This window comes from Python bivittatus, unplaced genomic scaffold (assembly GCF_059951505.1).
Source record: "Python bivittatus isolate LINGU-HERP-01145 unplaced genomic scaffold, Pbiv_v1 ctg000850_np1212, whole genome shotgun sequence".
NCBI lineage: Eukaryota > Metazoa > Chordata > Lepidosauria > Squamata > Pythonidae > Python > Python bivittatus.
In genome coordinates this window covers 17,171,163-17,198,354 of record NW_028277112.1, presented here as the reverse complement: position 1 = coordinate 17,198,354, position 27,192 = coordinate 17,171,163, and the positions used below count along the sequence as shown (strand labels likewise).

Genomic DNA, 27,192 nt, shown 5'->3' with positions numbered 1-27,192 from the left:
AATTTGGCTACTAGGACCCAAATTAATGTGCAGCAAAAGTGTAACTTAACTTAAATATCAATACTTTGTTTAATTATTTATGTTTTAAACCCAAAAAAGAAATACATGAAAAAAACTACAAAAACAAAATAAAAAAGAACAAAAAAAGAGGAAACTTGTTATTTGTATCACATATTAATCAAATGTCAAACAGATTTCTAAATCTACTTGGGGTGGGGAATAAATAATTGTCTAATATTTTTTATTAGTAAATAAAACTGCCTTTTCAAAAACAGATTAAGTTACACTTCTCTTAAATCCCATCCTTAATACCAGTATTTTCCATTTCAACAAAATCTCAAAGTGGTTTGTCTCATCCTTAAAAAATGCCACCAACATAGACCTACTGTTTACCTCCCAAATTATACTTGCTTGGGTGTCCACCCTGCAGATGGCAAAGCTGCACTTTTAGCCTAACTAAAGCAGGAAGGTCAATCGTAGTGCTTTTAAATGTGCTGAGGCTAACACTACAAAGGGGGAAAAATAATTGAGCATCAGCCAGTGGCTGGGTTCACACAACACACTAAATCATACACCAAGATTCAGAAACCACCATCTGAAAACCAAAGCAACCGCTTTATGTTTTAGCATGGTGCTTGCAAGCAAGCCATCATGGTGTGTCTTTTTTTTAATCGCTGCTTCCTTCAGCTCACCATGTTTAAACTATAATCTGGCTCATATATTTCGACTTCCTATGTTAGGGGAACTCAGCCATTAGGATTTGTTAACCGTGGGTTGAATTGCAGCATATTTGGAAGAAGCGGTTGCAAAACAGAAGGCAACGACCTGGAATCCTGATCAACCGATGCTACCCGTGCCATCGCCCGACTGCAACAAAACTTGCAGCCCTTTTTCTGCTTCGAAGCAGCAGCGAGAAGCAGGACCTGCGCACCGCGGCTACGCCTTTCACGCCTCTTATCCGCCGTGCAGGGTGTGCAACAAAGCGGAACAGGGGCTGCAGACACAACTATCTCCAAAGACATCCGGAGGCCGAAATACATAAACCCAGAACTGCGGAAACTTACGCTGTGCTGCGGACAGGGAGAAAACAGCTGAACGCAGGCGGACTCTCGGATTTCCTCCTCGGCTGTGCCCGGAGACACGGCAAGAGACCAGCAAGACTCACAGCAGCTGCGCTGGAGGAGCGCGCGCCTTTGGCGGGGCGGGGGAGCCACAGCAGGACGCGTGCGCGCCACTCACCTTGTGCCCAACGTTCCAACCCAACCCACACACCTGACACGCTCGCGCCCTGGATCCACCCCTCGTTTCATTGGCGCCCTCCAATTGGGCAGCGCTCAGGGCGCGAGCGGTCCGCGTCCCGAGACAGGGAAAAAGAAAAACGTCCCGCTCTCGGCCCGTTCGAAAGGCCCTCACCTGCTCCACCGACCACTGCCATTCTGTCTCCGCATCCTGCCTTACTTCCTCCTCATTGAGAAAAAAGCCGAAGCTACCGTGGTTACCGCCGCCACACCCCTTCTTACCCTTGACCCGCTGTTCTGTCTCCGCCCCCTCCCCTGGCGTCATAATATCGGTAGTAGAGGCTGTTCGAAAAAATAGACTGACGGTTCTATCGGCCAGATCAAGGATTTCCTGGTTCCTTTTGAGACTTTTTTTTCTTCTTGCTGTGTGAAAGAAAAGTGACGTTCATTCCTGGGCTGCAGAGGATGTTCGGGGTGTAATTCTAGCTTTAATTGGGCTATCCAGGAACCGCAGGTGGCAGCGCCTAGGCGACCTTGACTAAAGTCAAAAAGGTAACTGGGGTTAGATCTTGGAGGCCGGACTGAGAAGCCGAAAAAAACTTTCCAAGGAAAGAGGCTATTCCCCCCCCCCCATGTTGTTGCCAAGAAAACGTGGCCATGAAGTGCCCAGTTGGGTTCAGTCAAAGGAATCTACCTTTTTTTAAGACAGGGCAAAGAACTGGCATTATTCCTCATCTCCATTACAAGCAAGAATAAAAATGCTTACACTTTTAATGTGGATTTTACTCCATATTGCAGGCTAAGAAGCATGGGCTTCTTAGAAAGACCACCTTACAGAGTCCAGAAAAATAGTTTAAGAGTTGTATGGTAGGTCTGGTTAAGGGTAATTATAACTGTCATGTGACACAGCACATCGTATTTTTTTCTACGATTATCAGGCTGGGACTGCAAAAATCCAAATGGTCACTATGCAGCAGCAAAGAGTAGAGTTTTCTTTGCTGGCATCTAGTGGTTGTCTGGACTTTTGCAGTCTGAATCTGGTAGTCCTAATTTACTCTTCATTTATAGGTTACTATCATTATTAGCAAATACTGTATTGTGATGCTTCTTTTCAGGCTAAAAATCTTCCAAAGAGACTGAATATCTTCATGCTGTCTTACTGATTTGTCATTTAAAATTGTTCTGCAGTGTACTTGTTTTCTTCATTTATGAGTGCGGGACTGAAAGGGTGATAAATAACTTGAAATCGCTTTACAGTATAGTGTTGTATGATGTACACTTTGGAATATTTCATGGATCATAATCATTCCTTTGCTTAATCATCAAGTTGTTCAAGGGTGGCAGTGGAAATGATTTGCTCCTCAATTCCATCACTTTCTGTCCAAGCAGTTTTAGCTTTCCAAAGAAAAAAACTTGAGATGTATCAAGGGTGGAACTAGGGCCATCATATCTGGGTTGCAAAAATCAGGAGGACCACTAGATGCAGCAAAATGATACAGAAAACATACTTTTTCTGGCATCTAAATGGTTCTATGAAATGTTACAGCCAGTACATTGGAGTCTACTGAAAGAGAGATATTGATACAAAAAGATCCAACCCTTCCAAAGAAGCTTATTCCCACTCACGATTTGTCATGGCTGGCATTAACCATTTCTAATTATGGGTGACTGGTGAATTAGGTTGGCTTCCTTCAATTAAGACTTGGCTTTCCTCCTTTCCTGGGTGGTGTTAAAGGGTTAACAAAAACATATATTTATTTAGCTACTTCTGTATGCTGCCTGTTCCAGCAAATTTAAGTGGCTTATAGTATATGAAACTTAAGCCAGCCATAAAATAAAACAATTCACCATTTTAAGCAAAATACTGTTAAATAAAAACTACTACCACAATCTTCTTCCCCACAAATGCCTTCCTAAAGAAATCTGCCCACACAGCACAGGAGTTGGGTAGCTGCGTTCTGACCCGGCTGCAACTTCTGACCCATCATCAAGAGCAGCCATAGCAAAGGCCTGAGTCCTCATCTTTGACACCTTCTGCTCCAGGAAAGAATTTCCATTCCTAAATATTGTTCCTGTTCGTCTCTTCACGTACCCCACTGTTCATGGAATCAACTTTAATGTAAAAGGGCCCCTTCCAGGCCGCCTCGCTTTTGCATTGCCCCTGCAATACTGCCCAGGTAACCATCTCCCAGACGAAAGCTCCGCTGTGCTGAACGCGAATTTCTTTCCTTCCTCTCTTCCCCCTTCCGAAGCCACGCGACGCCAACATCCCGAGTTGAAAACCGAAGACTTTGCTCAAGCCAAACAGAGCAGGGAGGAATCACTCTACTTTTATCTCTATGATGCCGACGGGGTTCCGCCCTTTCTTTAACGTCACTTCCGTAGCGCCAGAAATGTCTTGGGTCGGCGGAGTGGTTGCCGTCTAGGCAAACAGGAGAGCTCAACGTTGCTATATGCCTTCCACTGAGGGGGAACTTTCTCCCGGTGCGGCGGGGGGGGGGTGTATTTCTCGGCTCAGAAAGGGGGAAAGGCAAGGAGGCGGTAGGCATCGGCCGCCGGAGGAGCGCGCTCTTCGCTGCGGGGAAGCAGGGTCCGAAGAGTGTAGCAGCGGGGAAAGGATCTGCGCCGGGTGTGCTCGCTTTCTTTAACGCCGAGAGTGCCTTTAGTTCAGTGTTTCTCAACCTTGTCAACTTTAAGATGTGTGGATTTCAACTCCCAGAATCCCCCAGCCAGCATGCTTTGATTTAGCAACTGGAGTTGAAGTCTTAAAGTTGCCAAGGTTGGAAAATCCTGGGCTAAAGCCATAGCTATCGGTCAGCAGCAAAGTGAGCCGCATTTCATGGCGCAATGCATTTCAATAGAATAAAATGACATCCAGGTCCTTGGGGGTTTGGAACAGGGTCGTGTATGAAAATAATGCGATCTGGGGTGGAAGAGAGTCGGGGGAAAAGACTCTTAAAGCTTTTTTTTTTTTTTACAATGATAAAGATGGTCGAGAAATGACAATCCTTTCCTGGGCTGTTAATAGCTGTTACTTGTGAAAGGGAAGGCTGAGGTTAAAAATGGTATTTTCTGTGATGTGGTTTTCTGTAAAAAGTCAATTGACTATCCTGTTTTATTTTTTTGAAGCATTTCTTTCTCTTGCTTTCCTCTTCATATTATAATGTTTCAATACTTTGTCACAATTTATTTTGTTAACAAGCGATTGGAATCCCCATTCCTTTCTCTCATCTTTCTCCTTTTTTTTTCTGAAAATTTCTCTTTTTCTGCTTTGTCTTATACTTTTTTCTGATTCACCTCTCAGTCCAAGTGTACCTTAGTATTATTTTTGCTGAATTTATTATAACCATGTACCCATTTTTTATGCTTGCTATTTATATTATGACCTTGTTGCTGTTTCAAACAGTACTATGCAATGCAAGCATATGTGTGTTTTTTTTGAAATGGAAAATTTTCTGGGGCTCTAAATTGAAGACAGTATTACATATTTTGTTCTTTAGTGTATATACAGGTTATTTTTTATTTTTTTTACCAAATACTACATTTATATCATCTACTCTAATTTTTACATCACACCAGATCTTGGAGATATATAATATAAGCATATTATATAAACATATCCACTCTTTTTCTATCCTATCCTATCATATTCTATTCTATTCTATCATATTCATTCTATTCTATCATATTCTGTATGTTGAAGTATCACCAGGCATTTTCCCCTCTACCTCCTTTTTCTTTTAGGGGCAATTGTTCAATAATTTTCCTGACTATTTCTCTATTACTTTATAGATAAAGTTTTCTTTTTCTGGAAAATCAATGTTCCCAGTAAAATGTGAACATGACACTCTGATTAATTGCCCCTGTACTGGGTTTCTGTGTGCTTGGTAAAATCTGCAGGTTTCTGAGCCAGCTTTATCAGAATTTGTGGCTAGTGGCATGAAGTCAGTTGAAGGGGTTCTCCCAGTAATGTAGACATTTTACCTTCTTTTTCTTATTACACATTACAATACCACATTGCTGATTGCTGTATTTCTGCATATTGAATGATAGCAAGCTCCCTACAAGTTAATGTATTCATAGATGTACAAAAGAAATGTCAAAGGAAAAGGTCCAGGTTGACTTTTCCCTTGCTATGAATAAGGTGAACATAGTGCTAGTGGTCCTCAGTCTCCTGATCAATGGATGAGAGCAAAGTATGTTGTCCTTTATGCTGCAAATCCAACACAACTGTCAGCTGAAATGGAGTGTTCTCTTTAATAAGGAGGCTAAAAGCTAACTCCTTACATCTATTCCCTCTCCTGTTAGAGAACAGAGCCAGATTTCATATACTTTCCTGGGGGATAACGACCACAACCTTCTGGTGGCTCTTGGTCTTATAGTTTCTGAATAGAGCTAACAATATACAGGTGGTCCTTGGTTAATGATGATAATTGGGACTGGAATTTCTGTCACTAAACAATGTGGTCGTAAAGTGTGATGTCACATTGACCACATCGCTTAGCAACAGCAATCCCAGCAGTCCTTCTTGCCATTGTTAAGCGAGAATTGCAGGTTATTAAGCGAGCACCTCCTCACGACTTCCTGCCAGCTTCCAACAAGCAAAGTTAATAGGGAAGCCAGCAGGAATTTGCAAGTCCTGGGTGGCTTGCAAGCAGGCTGATGGGCAGGTAAGTGGCTGCCACAACTCAGCATGAATGCAGCTGGACCATGGGCAGCTGCTGCCACGGGTGGGAGGCGTGTAAGCTGCCCTACGCACTGCTGCCTCTTCCACCTCCAACTGACATTCTCCACCTTCTTCCTCCTGCTGACGCACACCTGGCCTGGCCCTTCATGAAGCCACAGCCACCCCAGCCTGCCCCCGCACCAAGGTGCAAAGCCGTGGCCGTCCCAGCCAGCTCCAGCACTGAGATACGAAGGCACCACAGTGTGAGGCCATCAAAAGCCTTGCAAGAAGGCTGCACATGATTTGGGTGAGGCCGCATGCAGGCTCAGGAATAAGGCCTGCCATGGCCAGCAGCAGCAGAAGATGGCGAAAGTCAGCTGGGGCTGGCAGAGGCAGCAGAGTGCAGGGTGGCCAAAAGGGCAGAGATGGGAGGGAGATAATTGGGTGGGGGAGTTGAAGCACCCCTGCAGTCCCAAGTGCAGGCAGGTTGCCAAGCATCTGAATTTGGATCATGTGACTGTGGGCACACTGCAACAGCAGTAAACTTGGGGACCGAATGTAACTACCATTCATTCAGTGCCACAGTAACTTCAAAAGGTCACTTAACGAATGGTCGTTAAGCAAGAACTACCTGTATTGCTCTTCAGCTTTCCACTCCCAAGGCAATTAGCATTCCAGAATAGCTTATTTTCAGCATGAAGAAACTCAGGTTTTTTTAGAATAAGCCCACTACATCCAGTGAACGTGCCTCTGAATACACCCCTACAAAGTGGATTGCACATCCACCTGATGGAAGAGGAAGAACAGCAATTATATTGGACTGTTGGTGGATCAACGTAATATATATTTCCATACTTCTTACAGATTTATTACCTTTTCATGTTAATAAGTTGATTGTTAAAAGTTTCTAGATGCTTTTTATGCCCAATTAAAATACTCTGTCTTAAGATCCTAATATATATGTGTGGGTGTGAGAAGGAAACAAGAAAGTTATTACTCATTTTTATATTTTTGATCTTCCCAATAAAAATGTGCTTTTTCACTACAATAAAAGTGAAATTCCTGTTCATTAAAATCTGAAACATGTTGTATGTAAATCTTGAATATTGTATTAAGTATTATGTCTCCAAAATAGAAACTATATAACTAGGTGAAAAATAGAAATTAACCACTTGGTAAGAAATAAGTAAAATTATAAACAGAACAAAAATGAAATAATTGTCACCTTTTAAAGTAATTCAAAGAAACCTAGAAGGTAGAATGTGTGCAGGAAACTGAACTCGCTTATTTGGCATTTGCTTCTGAGATGCTGATTCTGAAACTTGAGCTTCAGTGATAGATGCAGTCCCATTGCAATATATACTTCCTTCATTTTGACCATGGAACACCATAATTCTTGATGGTCAATGGCCCTTCATGATTATTCACAGTAACTGAAGTATAATCTGCACAATAGTTCTTCATACTGTGTTCATCTGAATTATAAAATGAAGCCTTTGCAAGCCTTGATTGTGGAGAGGGGCAGACCAAATACAGAAAATGAATGAACTGTTTTATAATTCTAAAAACATCTTCTGCATGTTAAAAAAAAATAGACAATATATGAAGTGGTATATAGATATGGTGGAGTCATGGATGGTTTGCAATGATAGAAGGGTATGGAAAGGTTTAGTGAATCTGTTGGTATAAACTAGACCTAACTATACATACTTCTATCTAGCCTTTTAATTTTGTTTTCTTACTATTTCTTACTCATTTTCTGCACGTTGCATAACATTGCTTACTCTGAAGAAAGCGGTGTGACGTCTGTATGTATGTGTATGAAGAAAATTCTCTTAGATGAAGGATTGTGCATATTCTTTGAAAGTTCCATATGTTGTCCTTTCACAACATGGAAGCATGAACAAAGCACCCTCTTCAAATCATTAGAGGAGATACCCATAATAAAGCAGCCATATGAGTCTAGAAAGAGAGGTGGCTGCTTTAATTATTTGAAGAGAGTGTTTTGTGCATGCTTTGTGTGTTGCAAAGCATTTCTTAGGAAGATTTGTACAGTCCTAATACTGCTAGCTGATGTTGCATTCATTCAATGGTGGCCTGTATTTCAAAATAATAAAATTGTCAGTAAAAATGTAAAGAGTAATAACCTATTAAGTAATGACATAACTATGTTACTACATCAGTATTGTTTTTTTAACCACTCTTTTTCTGTTGACAGTCCAAATTTAGCAATTTCTGGTATGTGTATATGGTCACTTAAAATACCAGGACATAGTATATGTTCTTATACTACATATAATTTTTATATAATTTCTTTCTAACATAGGTAGTGGCCTGCATTTATCAATTTATCAAACAAATCAAATAAAAAGACAGATCTCCAAAGCAAAAGCCTAAAAACCAACAACTTTTTGAGTGGCCAATAAAGAAGAGTTGAACAACTCAAGGGGAGTTCATCACTTCAGTATTGAATTGAATATTCAATATTGAAACAAAAGATCTAAATAGATGTTTTTCACTATGAATTTTTATTTTTATGCTTTTTATTGTTGTTGTTGTTCTAATGGACTATTCAAGCCAGTAAATACTTCATCCTGGTTTGATATGGAACCACTGATGAACCCGCATTGAAGGCAGTTTTCAAGACAGTTATGGATCCACTTAATTGCCTGCTAGTTTTGTTTGGCTTTGAATTGTCTGTTGAAAGACACCATTGTTCTATCCCCTTCTCCTCAGAAAAACTGGATAAATTCAAGGCATCTTGAGATTTCCCTCTTAAATAAAAGTCAACTATTTACTGTATAGGTTTACCCTGAAGTGAAATTTGGATGCATAATCCAGACAGTCCACACTAAATAGTTACTGATTTTAAGTTCTGTATGGGTGACTCCCAGTTCTCAAAGTGCAATCCATGAACAGTAACTCTTTGTGTATTGGGTCAGAGTTATAGTGTGAAGTTTATACAAATTTAGTAAGCATTCCCTCCATCCAAGTTATTCATAAAAGACTGAAAACAATGGGACCAAGGACAGATCCTTGTGGCACCCCCAGTGAGTATTTTATACTACTTTGATGAAGAACCAACATTGATGAGCCTCTTTGAATACAGTTTTCAAACCAGTTATGGAACTGCTATGCAGTTCAGCCCACACTTAAATAACTTGTCAGAATGTCATGTGGCATATTGCCTGATCAGAAGAGGAGGTCAGTTTAGTCTGGCAAAACTTGTTCTTGAGAAACGCATGCTGAATTCTGGTAATTACCACAAGATTTTCAAGGGGCTTACAGATCAATGTCTTTATGATCAACTTCTAGAATTTTTCCAGGAAGTAATGGCAAGCTGATCTAGGACATTATTTGAAAGGATTAAAGTTTAAGCTTTTTAAAAGTAAACAGAAGGTTTACAAAGTGAATTTATTGGATTATGGTTAACATATATGCTGAGGCTTTTGGTAGTTACTAATGGATTTTTTTTGTGACCACGACTGAATGATGATGCTTTAAGGATCTGTGTATAACATTTATTAAGGTTAAAATATATTTGTTATTAAATTTATGGAATTTTTGTCATACAGTATATAAAAGTAGGTAATGACATTATCTATAACTTTATTTTTATATATGATAACAGCAGCAAGGTTTTTAAAGGCACAGAGGTGGAAAAATAAGATGTTATCTAAGTGGAAGAATGGCAGGTGAAGTTGATGGAGTTGGCTGAGATGGTGAAATTGACGGCTTTGATTCGAAATATGACATTGTGTAATTTTAGTGCTAACTGGAAATTATTATTTTTTTTACTTTTTGCAGGCTATAGAAAAAAATGAAATTATGTTGTATGGGTTTGATGATTAGAAATAATATGGGTTAATAGAAATAATGGAAGTTATTTTGTAAATTTTGAACAAGAGTTTGACGTACGTTGTTACTTATATCTGTTGTGCGGAGAGTTGGAAGTCAATTTTTTTTTTCTGCATCCTTGATCTTTACTATTTTGTCTTTTTCAAATTCCTTTTTCTTTTTCTCTAATAATAGTTTTTGTTAGTTTTCATTGTTCTTTTTTTTAATGTAATAGTTATTATAAACAAAGAAAGAAAGAAGCAGGTGGATATCACCCCACAGCATTAACAAGTGAAAGAAATGGAATAAGAAAAGCAGCTAAAAAGTTTGCTTTGAAAGGTAAAAATTGTGGGGTTGAGAATTTAGAGTGCTACAATAGCCTTTGAATCATAACTTGTTTGGCACCATGGTTACAAGATTTATGCATTAGGAGAAAATAATCCAGCTTGATTTTCATCTCATGATGAAAACACTCTGGATTAAGAAAGAATATTCTACACAGGATTCTTCTCTATTTGTATGTTTCATTGTAGTTCTAATCCCACCTGGACAATGAGATATTTGGCTGAAAAATCCATCTTTTCAGAAGATGACAACGAAGGAAGAACATTTTGGAGTTTTCTCCACAGAGGCTTACCTGTTTCTTTCTTGGGTGACATTTGTATTCTAGACAAATTGCTTAATTTCCTAGGCATTTGAAATTTAAGGTGTCAATATTTATTTGCATGTTTATTGTCAAGTTTGTTGCTGTTGCATTTCGTTCTTTATTTTGCCTTTATTGCATTGCATTGCATTATATCTTCTTGTAAACCTCCTGGGAACATAGTCGTAGATGGTAGAGGCTATTGAATTATTAAATAAAGTCCAGGTATATGTTTTTAAATATAGTTTCCCGTTATTATAGCTGTACATTTATTTTATCCTAGAATAATAACCACTTTTACTTAGGCAAAATCCATCATCCATTAGTCCTGCTTATGATGCTAAGCTGCATTATATCCCTATTTAAAAATAACCTCATCAGTTTATATTGCATAATACATTAGAAAAACATCTGAATCATTTTGAGCAGAATAGAATAATTCACACCTTACAGATGTTTTGGATTATAGGTCTCCTAAACAACAGCCAGTGTGATCACCAGTAAAAGATTGTAACAGTTGGAGTCTAGAATATCTAGTGGATTCCTAATTGCCTACTCCAGTAGACAAAACTATATCAGCAATATGAAATAATGCCATTTACTTAAATGTTTTATTTTTTTTTCAAATAAGTTATTCTGTGTGGGAAAAGATGAGAGAAATTTTTAGTTTGTTTAGTTATTTTTTTCAGATGAAAAGTGTTAGAAAAATGTTATGAAACTCATGCAGGTAACACATCATGGCATATCAAGAACATTGACCTCAGTGGAATCTCAATATTATTGGACATCAATAACCAATGATTCAAACAGTGGGTATGGGTAATTTTGGCACTTATCTTTGTTAATTAAATTTTCTTGATAATATTGGTAGGCTGTTTCTGGAAACAAAATTCAAGTGTGCAACACAAACTTGGGAAGTTTTTCTATTAGTCAGTTAAAGAGATTTTTCTTCATTAGTGGTTAAAGAGACAAAGTTAAAGCCCATTGTAAGATTTGCTGTGTTGAGAAATGAATCGGTAGAATTTGTTTTTATAATTAAGACCACAGTAACTTAACCTCCAAACTGATACAGCAACATAAAATAGAGATTCCCATCTTTTAGGAAAATACAGTGGTACCTCGGTTCACGAACTTAATTCGTTCCACGATTCTGGTTGCGAACCGAATCAATTCCCCCATAAGGTTCAATGTAAATAAGGTTAATCTGTTCTGACCCCTACGAATGTGGTCGCCAACCAATTTTGGTCACCAACTGAATCAAATTTTCCCATAAGGTTCAATTTAAATAAGGTTAATCCATTCTGAACCATATGTATTTTTTTTTTAACCACAAAAATATGAAACAAAGTACAGTACAGTATAGTACAGTATGAAGAGAGAGAACACTAACCTTGCTTGAGGCAACTTCTGGCGTGGAGGACAGGAAGGCAGGTGGGGAGGCAGTTATTGTTTGGAGGGAGAGTCCCCCTCCAAAAGGACATCTCCCTTCAGGGGTGTCCTCTCTTCTTTGTCTCTTAGCTGCAGGCTCAGTTTTGGCGAAAAATCTGTCTAATGTCACTTGTTTTTTCCTGCGCTGCATAACCCTCCAGAAATGAGAGACCACATTATCATTCATCAGATTCAACACTCTGTTCATTACAGTTATGTTGGGGTGGTGCTTCTCAAAGAAATCCTGGCACTCATTCCATTTTTCCATAATGGATTTTATCACATCACTGCTAACCTCCTCCCTGTCTTCATCTTCCTCAGTGGAATGCTCCTCAACAAGCGCTTTCTGCTGCTCACTCTGGAGTTCAGCAAGTTCTTCTGTGGTTAGGAAACAAAACTTCCAGAACACGGCCACACAGCCTGGAAGACCCACACCAGCCATTGTATGTCGGCCGTGAAAGCCTTCGACAATACATCTTCTGTGGTCAGCTCCTCCTTATGGTCCTCAACAAGCTCCTCCATGTCTGCACCATCGACATCCAGACCCGTACTCTTGCACATGGACACAATCTCCTCCACTACCTCTGCATCAGACCCTTCAAAGTCATGTTCAGTGACACATTCTGGCCACAGTTTCCTCCAGGCTGAGTTTAAGGTCCGGTACGTGACATCTTCCCAGGCTTTGTCAATGAGGTTGATGCAATGGAGGACATTGAAATGTTTCTTCCGGAATTCTTTCAGAGTCAAGGACGTCTCTTCAGTGACATTAAAACACCTGGTGAAGAGCGCCTTTGTGTACAGCTTCTTGAAGTTGCAGATCACTTGCTAGTCCATGGGCTGCAGAAGAGGTGTTGTATTGGGAGGGAGGAACTTGACCTTTATGAAGTCATACTCAGCGTCCATATCATCCACCAAGGCTGGAGGGTGTGCTGGGGCATCATCCATCAGAAGAAGGCACCTTTCAGGCAGTTGGTTGTCAGAAAGATACTTTTTAATGGTGGGTGCGAACACCTCGTGCAGCCATTCCATGAACAACTGCCTTGTGACCCAAGCTTTTGCATTGGCCCTCCACATGACAGGCAGTCTGGCCTTGTTCACATTGTGTTCCTTGAATGCACGAGGGGTCTGGGAATGGTACACCAGTAGTGGCTTAATCTTCAGCTCGCCGCTTGCGTTCGCACACAGCAAAAGGGTCAATCTGTCCTTCATGGGCTTGTGCCTTTTCCTCCTGCGTGATATAGGTTCTGTTCGGCATCTTCTTCCAGAAGAGCCCTGTTTCATCGCAGTTGAACAGTTGTCGAGCGACGTATCCTTCCGCCTTCATGAATTCCGTGAATTCTTTCTTGTAGACTTCTGCAGCGGCCTTGTCAGAACTGGAAGCCTCACCATGTCTTGTCACACTGTGGATGCCATTTCTCTTGCAGAATTTATCAAACCAGCCTCTGCTGGCTTTAATTTCTCCACTTGTTGCGCTTGTAGAGGGGTTTTTTTGCAGTAAATCACTGTGCAATTTCCTGGCTTTTTCACAGATCATAGCTTCACTAACACTATCACCTGCCAGCTGTTTCTCATTCAACCACACTAACAAAAGTTTTTCCACCTCTTCCAGCACTTGTGTCCTCTGCTTGGTTAACGTCGTTACTCCTTTTGCCACATCAGCTCCTTTGATGGCATCTTTATTCTTCAAAATAGTCGAGATTGTCAACTTCGCCATCTTGTACTCCGAGCCCAGATCAGTCACATGAATACCACGCTCATGCTTTTCTACAATTTCCTTCTTCAATTCAATGGTTATTTTCTTCAAAACCTTATTCTTACCATTCTTGCTCTGCACTTTCTTTTTACCACCAGGCTTGCTCTGCACTTTCTTTGGAGCCAAGCTAAAAAGCACACCAAAAAGCTGCACAGCCAGTGTCTGTCTGCGACTGCGATCTCGCCTACAGGAACCCACAACTATGTGTCAGAGCAGGGAAGATGGCCACGGTTGTGTTTGTCACCTGATGCGGAGTTCATGAACAGAAGCAAAATTTTGCGAACGCTGCTGTTCGTGAACCGAATTGTTCGTGAACAGAAGCATTCGTGAACCGAGGTACTGCTGTACATTCTTATCAGTTTTTCAGACCAGGTTGCCCCCATTTTGTCTTCACAGGGCATTTATTCAGTAATAGACTTAATATACTATAGAGCTGGTGTGAACCGTAAAAGTAAAGCTTTCCGTTTTGAAGTTTTCACATGTGATCAAACATGCAATTTGTGATAGCACCTAAATTTTTACAGAGATCATTTTTCTAGAAGCTGGCCATACAATAAGCAGGAGATTATTAAGGAGGAGATTACCTGGGCAAAATTTGAATGGCTAGATCAGGAAGCTCAATCATTTTAGGCTGGTGGGTATAATTTGGAATTTTGAAAACCACAGGTGCTGTTGAAAATGGCAGGGTCTTGCTCAGTCACAAAATGGCTATCAGGTGGGATGTTATCAGTTACAGAACGTCTATTGCTCAGAACTCTGTTGGCTCTCCTTCAGTAGAACACTCCCTGCTATCCCTGCTTACCTTTGAACTTTTTCTAGACAGGTGAACCCAGTTTCAGAGAAAGAAAGAGGTTGCAGTCAACCATCATTTTTATTTTCAAAGAAAGCTTATGGGGCCCATTTGGGACTTGGAAACATTCTTGAAAAGAAAAGGTAAGGCTGAAGCTTACTTTTGCTTTTCAGCATGCTAGCTTCCCATTCATTAAAATCATGTTTTAAACATGTAAAAAGAAAGGTGGGGCAGGAATTCTGTGAGCACTGGGGAAACTGTCCACAAGCATACAGTTGCCCTAAGCCATCATGTAGGGAACAGATTATAAAATTATGGGTTATTTTAATTTATGGCGTTTTATTTTTGGGTTATTTTTCTCTGAAGGAGTCCAAGCAAGTGCATGTAAATAGAACTACATAGTTCCATTCTTGGATGTTTACCTTTCTTAGCAGATGGTTATATTGCACTCTGGAAAATTCTCCCAATGTTAATTTTGTATTAATGAAATGCATACTAATTCTAACCTTAGCAAGTGGCAGACCAGCCAAATTTGGCTGGTTTCAAAGAAATGTAGGAGTGTTGTACCAGATTAACATTTGGGTAGGAGAAATTCCAAGACCATGAGACTGGAAGTTGAAAAACGTCCCAGAAAAAGAGGTGAGGAACTGCTTCCCTAATTGTTGCCAGATGTCACTAGGAGTCTTTACCTTTACCTTTTGGAATAAACGTCTCATGTTAGCATGAGACCATGCTCTGAACAAATTCTTCAACCATGGTTAAACTGTGATAAAATCTAACAATCACTCTCTTTGTATTAGCCAGTGTGATAATACAAGCTAAAAGAATTTTGCCTATGTTTACGTTCAGCAGCTGAAAGCCCTTCAACAGATAAGTGAAAGCTTCATTTGACAATTTGAATGAATCAATTAATAACAGGAAAATTGAGTTGAGTTGCAAATCATGTATGTTATTGAGCCTTTATTGTTATAACAATAAAGATCAGTTTAACAATTGTATCTATTAGTCCTAACAGCTTCAGCACAAGGGAATAAGAGATTATTTTTCTACACTGAATCTGTTAATACAGTTGTAATAAAAAAATGTGAACCCATTAGAACTATCCATAATTCTTCGGCACTATGACTTGCAATGCAATCAGAGCTTCATATTAGTCCTATTAATAGATAAAGAGATTTTGATTAAACAGACAACCTCCAGAATAGTTAATCATGTCATGTTTTTACTGAACACATTGAATCAACATTTACTGTTTTTACTAGAAAAAGTATGTGAAGGCCCAAAATATTCAGCCATCTTAAGGGAGTAAGTTGAATCTGATGGTCCAGTCAGTGCAACTTCAGTCAGGTATGAGTTTGAATGGCCCTACCCTATTAAATAAACATAAATTAGTTTCCACCCCTGAAATCTGCTTTTCACAAGCAGGCTTGTAGAACTAGATCATGCCCTAACCCAAAAAGATGTATGTGGATTTCATAGAAAAGATTATTAATGCCCATGAGTCTGGAAAGAGCTACAAACCCATTGACAAAGGCTTTCACCTCCATCAATCCACAGTCAGATAGTGTACAAAGGGAGACAATGTAATACCATTGCTCCTCTTCCTAGGAGTGGTTATATAATAAAAGTCATCCCAAGAGCAAGACATACAGTACTCCAGGAGGTTGCATAGAACCCTAGGGTAATGACAATTTGCAAGTCATTTTTACATTTTCTAAAATCAGTGTTCATGGGTTCTCCATAAAGAAAAAGCTGCACAAGGATAGTAAGCGTGAGATGATACCAAGGAGAAAACTACTGCTTTCCTGAAAGCACACTGCTGCCCATTTCAAATTTACCAAAGATCACTTGGATGGCTATTCAATATTCTGTGGACAGATGAGACAAAAGTGGAACTTTGCAACATTAATGAGAAACACTAAATTTCAACAAAAGAACCATAAAGTATAATGATGGGAGTATCATGGTGTTGGGTACTTTGTAGCCTCCGGACCATCACTGTCACTGAAGGAACAATGGATTCTGGACTGTACCTACAAATTCCATAGAAGAATATCCAGGTATAGGAGACTTCCAGGGGAGGTATGACAAACTGAAGATGGCTCTGTGAAAGTGGAGCAGATAACAGCAACAAAGACCAAGGAACCAGTGAGTAGACTGGTTCCTTGGAACCTCTCTGGATAAGGAGAAGATGGGTGATCACCTTCATGTTGCTCTGGACAGCTGTTCCTCATGAGGAGATTGCACAACAGTGGGTTTGAGTGCCAGGAGATGGTATTAGCCTTCTTGCTTGTAACCACAGCAGACACTCTTAAAGGACACTAGGTTCACAAACCTCACTTTGTAATCACTTTCGGAAATTGCTCATTAACTACTTCTAAGCTATTAAAGACCTTTGGAATGACAAGTTTGAAAATGCTGGCTGAGTCTGCCTTCAGTCCTGAACAAAATAAAAATTTAATCATAAGCTTAAGAATTTAAAGAATCTGAATAAACAGCAAAAATCTAAATAAGATTTTGACCTTAGAAAATTATAAATGGACTAAGGGTCCAGATAAAATTGGAATATTGAAACTTTTACAATAAGATTTTGGAATTAATTATAAAGTACAAACAGCTTCTTATGGGAAATAGATCCTGTTTTGGTTTTTACAAGACATAACAGAGATAGGCAATTTCATGATTTCAAAAACTGGACACTAGAGGGGACTAAAGTTTTCAGATAGAGGAAAGATGTACAAGCCTGTAAAATGTTGCAAAAAGTTATAACAATAAAAATACTGGAGGAGACTTTTGAAGAATGGAATCAGAAAATAGTAGCCACAATATCAACAATGTCAGTAATGATGTCTGCTTCTATGGATAGACTATGGCCAAAAGATGTTATTGAACAAATGTCAGATGTAAACCAAATTTTATCTAACAAGATATAGCATTGAAAGTGGATTTACAACCTACAGGCCAAGAGAATGACTTAGAAAAGGATGTTTCACTGGATGTACAAAAGAAACTGGCTGAGGTTTTAAAATTTAAAAAGGAAATACAAATGACAAACCAAGAGAATGACCTAGATAATTTTTTTCCCATTGGATTTACAAAAGAGGCTTGTTAAAGCCTTGAAGAACTCTGTGTGATGGAACAAAGAGAAAATGAAGAGAAATAAAATCCTATGACAATATTTGAATGAATTAAAGATTCAGACTGTTAGAAGTAAAAAAAAAAAAAAGGAATATAAGGTTGGTTTATTTGATCAAGGTTAAAACAAGATATGTTGTTACTTCTGGCAACCCTTTATGGACTTTCTGCTGACACCAGCACTGAAAAGATGATGTTTTATGGATTTGTGTATAGATAAGAGATGGGATACAGGATGAAGAGATAAATGATTGTAACATTAGTGTGTGTGTTTTGGGGGGGGGGGAAAGAGTCACTAAATTCATTTATACTTGTGATGAAGTTGGAAGTCACTTCTTTATATGTGTCTTTTCTCTTTCTTTATTATATTCTTTTTTCTTTTTTTCCTTGCACTTTTTACTTCTTTCTATTCTCTTTTCTTTCTTTAAGCTTAGTTTGTATTACTATTATAATCAAAATTCATCTATCTATCTATCTATCTATCTATCTATCTATCTATCTATCTATCTATCTATCTAGGAATTTAATGGTGAGCTAAATGTGGGTCATGCAGGACAACAGTCCTAAAAACATAAATCTTCAACAATGCATTTAGAACAGTCAGGTCAGAGCCCTGACATCACCTAATTAAAATACTGTGGCATGACTTGAAGTGGGCAATTCATCCTAGAGAGTCCAAAAATACAGGACTGAGTTGAAGCAGTTCTGGAAAGAGGAATGTTTTATGTATTGTTAGTTTAACCAGAATCTCTTCATCTATTAATATACTTAGAAGACTTTCATTTTGCTTTATAGGTCACAGTACTGCAGGATTGCAAGTAATTTTAGGGGGTTCACAAACTTAATTTTAAGTTAATTTTAACTCTCTTTTTTCCCTCACAGGTGTCTCACAGCACTGTCAGATAACAAAGACTACTGCTGTTATAGCTTTCAAATTCCACATTATTAAAGCAAAAAATCCATGAAGTGTTGCTGTTATGGACTTAATGGGTCCTTTTGATGCCACCAGCAAAAATCATGTATGCCATCCTACTGATAGATGTCTTTAGTGAGAAGGCTGTGGTTTTGCCGTTACATGATCTTTCAGCAGCTGAAATGGCAGCTGAAATGACTAAGGCAATTATGAAGACATTACTCTGTTATGGACCACTTCAGAAAATAGCTGTAGATCAGGGAGAAGAACTTATTCATCAGATAAGGTGAGGAATAGTATCTTTGATAATTGTTCATTGAGGATTAAAGCCATAGGTGCTAGGATGAATATATCATTCAGTAGGTTTTTGTTTTGTTTTGAACTACACAACTTCAATAAATAGCTTCATATCTCAAATGATTAATGATTAAAAAAAATATGCATGGAACCAACTTGCCTGCCTTCATTATTCTTCAGATGGGTGCTTCCACTCTGAATAGGTTGGCCCCTGCATTAAAGACTACATCGCTAATAATGGCTGTGCAATACTCAGAGATGCTGCAGGCTCAAGACTGAAATGACCCATCAAAATATCTCATATTAAACCCTATATAAGAGGAACACATAATCAAAGTAAGAGTTGTTTCTAATTCTTGGGCCGGGGGGGTTAATTGTTTGAGCAGTGGAGGGTTTTATTATAAGACAGTATAAGTCAAAAGCCATTTCTGCACACCTTCAAAAAACCCATAGTTCGGTGTCTTTTGATCTTGTGCTTCTACTCTGCCCTCAGTTGGCAATGCTTTTGTTCAAAGTTATTGTTTCTAAAAAAACAGGATTTTTCCTCCCTGAAATTAGGGTTCTATGTCAGTCCAGAGAGAGAGAGAGAGAGATGAACAGATATTGTCCACAAGCAGCAATTGCTGAGAGCTCTGGATTTTTTATTACTACTACTACTACTACTACTACTATTATTATTATTACTACTACTACTACTTTACATACTTGCTGATGGCAGGACACCAGCACTAGATAAGATATAAAGGATACTTCCTGTCTTTTTTTCTTCCCTAAATTTAAATCATTTTATCTAATCTAGCCAGTAAAAATAATGGATTTTTGAATGCCTCTGAAGTTGGCATCTCTTAAACTATTTTATCCTTTTATTGAGGGCATGAATATCTTAATGATGCCAATAAGTACTTCAGAGAGGAGGTTTTTGTTTTGTTTTTTTGCCCTACTTCAGAGAAGATTATAGAAATATTTAATTTTGAACACCAGCTTGGTTGTGATAGATTCAGCAATTTCATTTTTCTTTTGTGTTGTTTCATTCTCTTTAAATTACTAATTTAGTAATTTAGACAGGAGCCAATAGTAACATAGTTTAAAGATCTGAATTGCAACACAGAGTGTGTATATTTTTACAGGGTTTAACTGTAAAATATACTAGTGAATTATTTATTTATCATTTTGCAAAGAACCTCCTCAGTGATCAGTTTAATCTCTAGGAATCTTAAATGTATAAATATTTTTCTCTTAATTTATTTCTATTAAGGAATCATGAACATATAATTGTATCATTAAAGGAGGAGAATGTGTGAAAATGTGTGAATGTGTGGAAAAAATGACTTTGGCTTTCTATAACATGCAGCTTGCAGACTAACCGCAGTCATTTCTTCCACTGTTTGTAGCACTTTCCAGAAAAATTTCTACTATCAGTCTTTCTAACCTCTGTTTCCAGTTTTTTATGGAAATATCTAAGATTGCTTGTGCCCACCATAAAATGCAAGAAAGAGAATTGCCTGTCTGGCCATACTGCTCTTGCTGTTTTTTGATATGAAATGTAATATGTTTGGGGCTTTAGTTTTTTGTATTTTGCAGACATTTATCATCCTTACTGCCAAGCTGAAAGATGGTCAGTGCAATTTCTATCAATACTTATGATTGGATAAACGTACCTTTAATGAAGGTCCTCTGTCTTTTGCAGATAGCAGCTATGTTTGGCAAAGTGCTATTGTGGTTGACCAGGACTATATTGGTTCATCTGAAACATCCACAGAGCAGAGTAGAGCAGAGCAGAACAGAAGTATTCTGTGCAAAAGGACCTCCTAGTCCTGCCCAGGGTGAATCCCTCCTGAGGAAGGACCTTTTTTCAGAGTGTAAAAGTACCACACACCTGGAATTTACAGACCCAAACTGTACCGAATCAGTTACTTTGAATCCCAAGCAACGGTCTGAAGATTGTAGGTCTTTTTAGAATTAGGCAACCTGAATAAAATATGGTATAGGCATCATTACCATAAAATATGGTATAGGCTTCATGCAAGTGACTCAGTCTTTGTTTAATTTCCTATTCACTGGGCTGTTTTAGGCTCAGCTGCTACAAACACACATACCCATATTTCAAACTATTCTTCTGAAACTTGCTCAGAAATGGTAACTCTGCAAATTCTGTCCAGGACCACCAAGGGATAAAAATATTGGTAAGTTCCTTTGAAAAATATAGATCAGTATTTAAAGATTCCTAGCAGAACATATAACCCCCCCCTCCCCCAAACACACCAGTGTGTCTGAATTTGGTGATTTGGTGTACTTCCCTCCAGTTTAAAAAATAGCTGAATCAGATCAGTAAAAGGATAAGGGCAAAGAAGAGGGAAGTTCAGATCAAGCCAAAGCATATTAAAACTATTTTCCTAATTGATGCATTCAGGTCCAAGCCAAAGATTCACAAACTTAGGACAAAACATTCTGAGAACTCCTCCCGGCTTGTTTTCTGAGCTAAGCAAGCATTCCAAAATAGTTCAGGAAAATTATCTGGAACATTTCAATCCATTACATAAATAACAATTGAAATATAAAACTAATCCTTGCTTTCAGTCCTTTCCAAGCCTGATAAAGAATGCAAGAGGAGTTTTAGTTGTCTTAATTTGAAAGGAAAAGAGCCAGTGCAGTAAGCAATTGCTTGCAAATTCATTCCATGTTCCAAATCCATTTCTTTAAGCAAAAGTCCATTTCATAATTAAAAAAAAAATACTTTCCATGGAAAAACAACACCAAAATGTGATTCTGTCATTCAGACCTATATTTCAAGAAGCACCATGTTTTTCACTTGAAAATGTGTGGACTTCAACTCCCAGAATTCCCCAGCCAGCTTCAAGTTGCCAAGTTGCCAAGGTTGAGAAACACTGCCTTAGAGCCTCTATGTAAATGTCTTAAGGAAAATGGAAGACATACAGCCATGTATTATCTAATAGTTGCACTGGTTCTACATCTTAACTGTATAATTTCAGACTATAGGTGAAGGGTCTATACAAAAATAAATCCTCCATAGAAAATAGGAGGGGAGTTGTAGTTAAAAGTTCACACTGAGTTTTAGCTTTTCTGTTTCTAGGGAGTATTTGTATTAATGAATATTCAGTTATCTGTAGACTCTCATGGGCGTACTCTCTCACTTAGAAGTAATTTTCTATGGCTCAGGTCTTGTTCTGACATTGCTTCTCTGCTTTGATGCCACTGTCCTGCTGTGTGATTTCTGATCATCAATGTCTGAGACTGGAGACAGATAATTCCTCATGTTTTAGAAGGAAGCCAGTTTCTACAGTAGTTCAAAAGTTACCAAGAGCTTTTTTTCTATATTGGAAATACAGAAGGGATATTGTGTGTGTATGTGTGTAAAATTTGTCACCGCCTATCTCATTAAACGACTCTGGGCAGATGCATACATACATACATACATACATACATACAAATAAAAAATTCCAGAACTCTGATCAAGTGGCAAGGCTCTTCACTCTACATTTGAGTGAACTTTCTTTTCTTTTCACCCTTAGTCACAGAACCCCATCAAGTTCTCACAGAATGCTCGGGGTTCACAGCTTGAAAAATCTCAGCCAAAATACGTTCATCGCCCATACTAGTCAGCAAATGCCTTTGAGTCAATTGTGCAGTTCTGGGAGCAGCATCTTTCCCATTATAATTACGAGTAGCAGTAGCAAAATTTAAATTTCCAAGAAGCACATTTTTGAACTACCTGCATTTCTTAAGTCACTAGAATAAATAATAACTCAGTCGGCTAGAATAAACTCTCTATGGCACACAACTGTTTTTACCTAATGCAATGTTCATCTTAGCACAAATTTATAATACATAGTAATCTGTTTGGATTAAAATTCTAAGAGCTGAGTCTTTCAGTATGAAGGACTAACTTTTTCATGTAGATTAATATCACCAATTATATTATCAGTTGGGATGAAGATCGCCTGGTGTAAAACTCCCTTCATTTTCTGTCTTTAGCCATGTTGGCTGGGGCTGCTGGGAGTTGTAAATATACAAGTAGGCCTAATAAATTGTGTCTTACCAGAGTTTATGGCTGAACAGTTTGGGGGAAAAAGACACAATGGCCTGCACTAATTTGGGTCTCTTGCATATAAGCAAGCATATAAAGCTTATACTATTTATATAAATTGTTGAACAGTTAAATGCATAACCGATTAGCAATCAAGTTCCTGATGCATCATTGTAATATAAATTACAAAAAACAAGATATTTTTTATTTGACTTTGGTAGAATTAGTATGACCGATAACACTTCATTCAGTCTTCAGGGCAAAATATGTTATTCTTTGCCTTCTTAACCACTAGGTGTCAAGCATTCACTGATTCTCAGGGCTTCTTGGCCTTTTGGCTGAAATCAAGTGTGTGCAGCGTGTAGTATCACTACAATCTTAACCATTACTATAGCATAAAGATAATCCTAAGATTGGTAAAAAGCTGCCATTGATTATGAGATACGGACCATACCTATTCCGTGCATAATTCAGATCTCTGATTGGGGTGCCTAAGGGTAGCACAACCAACTCCCACCCACCAGATTATCTTACTGTGAGGTTCACAGCAGCTAAGTGACCTAGATGAGTTTTTCCAACATCCTAGTTGCATGTTCTGCCACAATTTGGGCTGTTATGTTTGTATTTTGAGCAGTACTTCCATTCAATTAAAAAAAATTCTCCCTAGACTTACCTGTTTAGAGAATGGCTGTCATGTAGGACATGACTAGTGACAAACAACAGATTTGGAAGAAGGACCTGCCTCTAGTCCCCATTCTTGAAGGATTCTCCCTCTTACCCAGTTTAAGTTTTCTGGGTAAGTTTATATGCTTAAAATATAAGCATATTTTCAAACAAAGCGCTATGCCACCCTTTCCTGTTTATTTTTATGTTATTGTTTTATTAATTTTTGCTTTTTGGATCTATGGGGGCAGGAAGGCTATGACAGGCATTTGTGAAGGTAAAGCATGTGCTTTGCAGTGTGGCAGCAGTTACAATTTTTTAATTTATTTTTAATGTAACAAACCAAGAGGAGCAGAGGTCATGGCAAGTACCACGGAGGCAGTTCTAGGCACATGGGGTGCCAAATTCTAGCTTAGATTAAACTGCAAGTGTAAGGCCTGAAAAAAGTAATTTCATTAAGTACATACCTTAAATACGCTGAATGTTGCTGTTTTATTTCTTACCCAACCTTTTAAACCTTGCTTTAAAAGGTTATACTGGAATAAGGAACCTGTGACCCGGGAAAACTTTTCCTCAGCTTTAAAGCTTATTCTGCAGGGCTGAATTTCAGTTGCTCACCATTTTGAGAAGGGAAATAAAAAAAATATAGATGCAAACCTAAAATAACTTTAGCACCATTTTTCAAAAAGAAATCAACCAAAATTCTTAACCTTCCTTATATATGTTCTCACCCACTTCGTTTCATTGCCTTGTCTGCTGTTTATCATCTTTGGCTACAAAAATTGCCCATCTCTAATTTACTTGCTTATGGATCAGACTTTGAAGGGTAAAGTCTACATGGGTTGTATAGCCTTCCCATGGCCTACCGCAAGTCATCAGATGGGGAGAGGGATTGAGACTATTGATCTGATGGAAAACTCTACTAGCTCCTCCAATGTAATGCAGAAGATTCTGTATTTTATTAAATTCTTATTTCATCATTAAGATATCTTTAATCACAACAGAAATCAGTGCTCTCTCATCTCCAAATCCTGCTGCTATAATCAGGCAAGTACTGCAGTTATAGTAAGAAAGAGGAAACTTGGATTAATCTTGACATTTCATTGTGTATAGCATCAAACTTCCAAGGAACTCTGTTTTCAGATGTAAAGCTAAAGCTTTCATTTGTCTTGCACCTTTTATAACTAGCATGTTTGCCACCCTGATCTTGGGTTGCAGGAACTAGTATTAGAAGTGATAACTAGGCATCATGGCCTAAGGAACACTCATAAATCAAGCTAGGAGAGGTAGGATGGGGGTGGAGGAACTATATAGTCACTATACCATGCTACTCCAATATACCACATTGATCTATAAATTCTGATTAACTACTATAGTGCACTGCTTAATTGGAAAACACTACTTAATCAAGATGCCTCCCAGGGAACCAATTTCCACCTAATGATATTTGATGGCAAGGACAGCTGTTTAATTGGGATGGTAATTCCACATAATTAGAACACCTTCAGGTAACTGCATGGTGCTTAGGTTGGCATGCGTGCCTGTGTCGCATTGGGCCTTATCTGCTCTGCAGATAAAGGATGGGCTCCTAGTTGATTTCAGACTCTGGATTGTATCCATCAGCCTTTCAAGATAATCTGATCAGGTTTCATAGCACAGATATTAGACATAATGAAAAGTGTTACACTTGAGCAATGCATAACAATGTATTGGTTTACTGCAGCTGCCACTTCCTTTCTATAGCAATCTCCACTGCTGTCAAGACTCCTCCTCCTGTTCCAGCAAGATGACTCCATCTTTCCTATTTGTCACTAAGATTCCGGCTGAAGATGCTTTGAGAAAGTCTGGTGCTTTGAGACTGTCCATAGTTCGATATTAACGGGGTTTTTTGGGACGGGGTGGGTAGGTTGGTCACTATGTTGTGGCAGTATCTTGCACATCATTATTCACATGGCAGCAATAGTACCTTATATAATCCAGTGATGTTCATTTATTTTGTTTTTGGCTAAAAGTATGCAGAGTGGCCAAATAAAACATTTGTGAAAGTTGTATAGACTTTGATAAAGGTTCTGAAACAAAAAAAGGGGGAAAGGCTGGGACGATTCTAATATTCTGCACATTTTTGGCTCCACTCCCAAGGAGCTTATTTACTCTCTTTTTCCAATTTTTCTCTTTGTATAACGTTAGTTTCACAAAGATAGGGAGTAACAATGAACAAATCTCTTTTTGTTACAATTTTGTCAGGATATTTTGGTTTCACCTTTGTTTGAATTGCATCAAGGAACTCATTTTCAAATATCAGGAACAACAGATCTGCATATAATCACATAATATGCATGTAATATTATGAACAATGGATCTGCATATATGCATGTAAAAAGATATCACCATTTTTCAGGCAATATATTTTTAAACATGGCTGCTCTTGAAATTCGTATTGATAGTAATGCAGCCCACAGCAAAGATGGAAATGTTGCAGAATTAGGTCTACTTTCTTTTTGGATGATATGGAGGATTCTGCATGGGATCCCACTGTTCCCTTGTTAAAACAGATGTGGCCTGAACTTTTCGAAAAAGAAGAGGATTTTAAAAAATTTCTTAAAATTTAAAATACAAAAGAAAAGTCTATACTGGTGTTGGTCAGAGAAACCTGATGAGGAACTTGAAATGGAGCCTAGCCTACAAGATGGATGCAGGACTATCATTGGAGCCATCAGTACATAAAAAGGCATAGTGGTTCGTAGTCAAAAGCTAAAGCAACGCATATTACATAATGCTCATGTGATCAAAGCAGAAAGCCCATATTAAGCCTGCAATACAAGACTTCACTCAGCCTAGTGGCAATGTGACTACAAGGTAGCATTTGCCAAGCCACATAAACGCCTGTATGGAAAGATTATTTCAGTAGTAGTCATGCCAACCTAAAAAAGCAGCACAACAAACATTAACAAATGAAAAAATAGGTATATGCCTCTTCAGAGAAAAAATGGAAAACATTTCTGAAGTTACAGTTGTGGTGTTGAAAAAGAACAAATTAAAACATGGGAACTTCCAACTTACTTCTTAGTTCTAGTTCTCTAACTGGGTTCTGTAGAAGCACACAACTTATGTATGATACATTTACAGGATATATTAATCATGCACCAATACATACACATTTTTTCAGTAGTGAGATGAACTGGGACTGTATGAGAAAGGTTATTGTTATTTGCTCACACAATGAGACTTGTTCCTGAGTAGACCTGCCTAGAAATTATGTCTTATTCAGGAAGCCCTACTTCAAAAAGTACATTTGTCATGAATTCCCTTTTTGGTATCCTTTTCCTCCCTTCTTTAGCCCATATGCAATATGAAGAATATTGGTTGCTGTCTTAACTATTGGAATATATATCTATTAAATATTTTGAGCATTCAAAAGAGCTTTAAAATGGCAGATTTTAAAACCAAGCTATTATGATAACCAGGACTATACCATATAACTGAGGAAAGATACAGGAACAAAAACAGTTCTGATGCAAGTTGACACACAGGTTTCCTGTTAGTTCCAGCAATGTTTTATTTTGGTATGTGCCCTGGAGTTTCGATATACAGGCCAGATTTTTTTTTCTTTAAAAAAAAAAACCCAACAGCATGGATTTATACAGGTAATGAAATTTTAACTTTTTGATTTGTTTTTTTTCTCTTTAAAAAAGCACTCCTTAACAAAGCATCTTCTTTCATACAAAATAACCCTTGAGTCGTCTTTTCAGTTGGTGTGTTTTGTTAAGCTGCTTTGTCCCTTCTT

At 38.3% G+C, this 27,192-nt stretch overlaps 2 protein-coding genes across 16 annotated transcripts in view; one reads left to right on the top strand and one right to left on the bottom strand.

Moving 5' to 3' along the window:
• Positions 1–3,641, bottom strand: part of PPIP5K2 (diphosphoinositol pentakisphosphate kinase 2) — a 61,566-nt gene extending 57,925 nt beyond the window's left edge. For 2 of the 15 annotated variants that reach the window (XR_015793820.1, XM_088130142.1), the window contains exon 1: positions 1,065–3,641. The gene's annotated coding sequence lies outside the window, so the exon portion shown is untranslated. The remainder of the gene's footprint in view (positions 1–1,064) is intronic. The other 13 variants (XM_025171831.2, XM_025171832.2, XM_007436196.4 and 10 more) reach the window with 11 other exon arrangements.
• GIN1 (gypsy retrotransposon integrase 1) lies at positions 2,047–27,069 on the top strand. The gene is given in 11 exon segments (XM_088130188.1): positions 2,047–2,105; positions 9,977–10,119; positions 11,082–11,116; positions 11,118–11,193; positions 18,373–18,505; positions 18,507–18,689; positions 18,725–18,762; positions 18,881–19,036; positions 20,388–20,467; positions 20,469–20,883; positions 25,152–27,069. Coding segments are annotated over 10 exon segments (1,092 nt in total). The 3' UTR covers positions 20,658–20,883; positions 25,152–27,069.
• Positions 27,070–27,192: the final 123 nt, after the last annotated feature.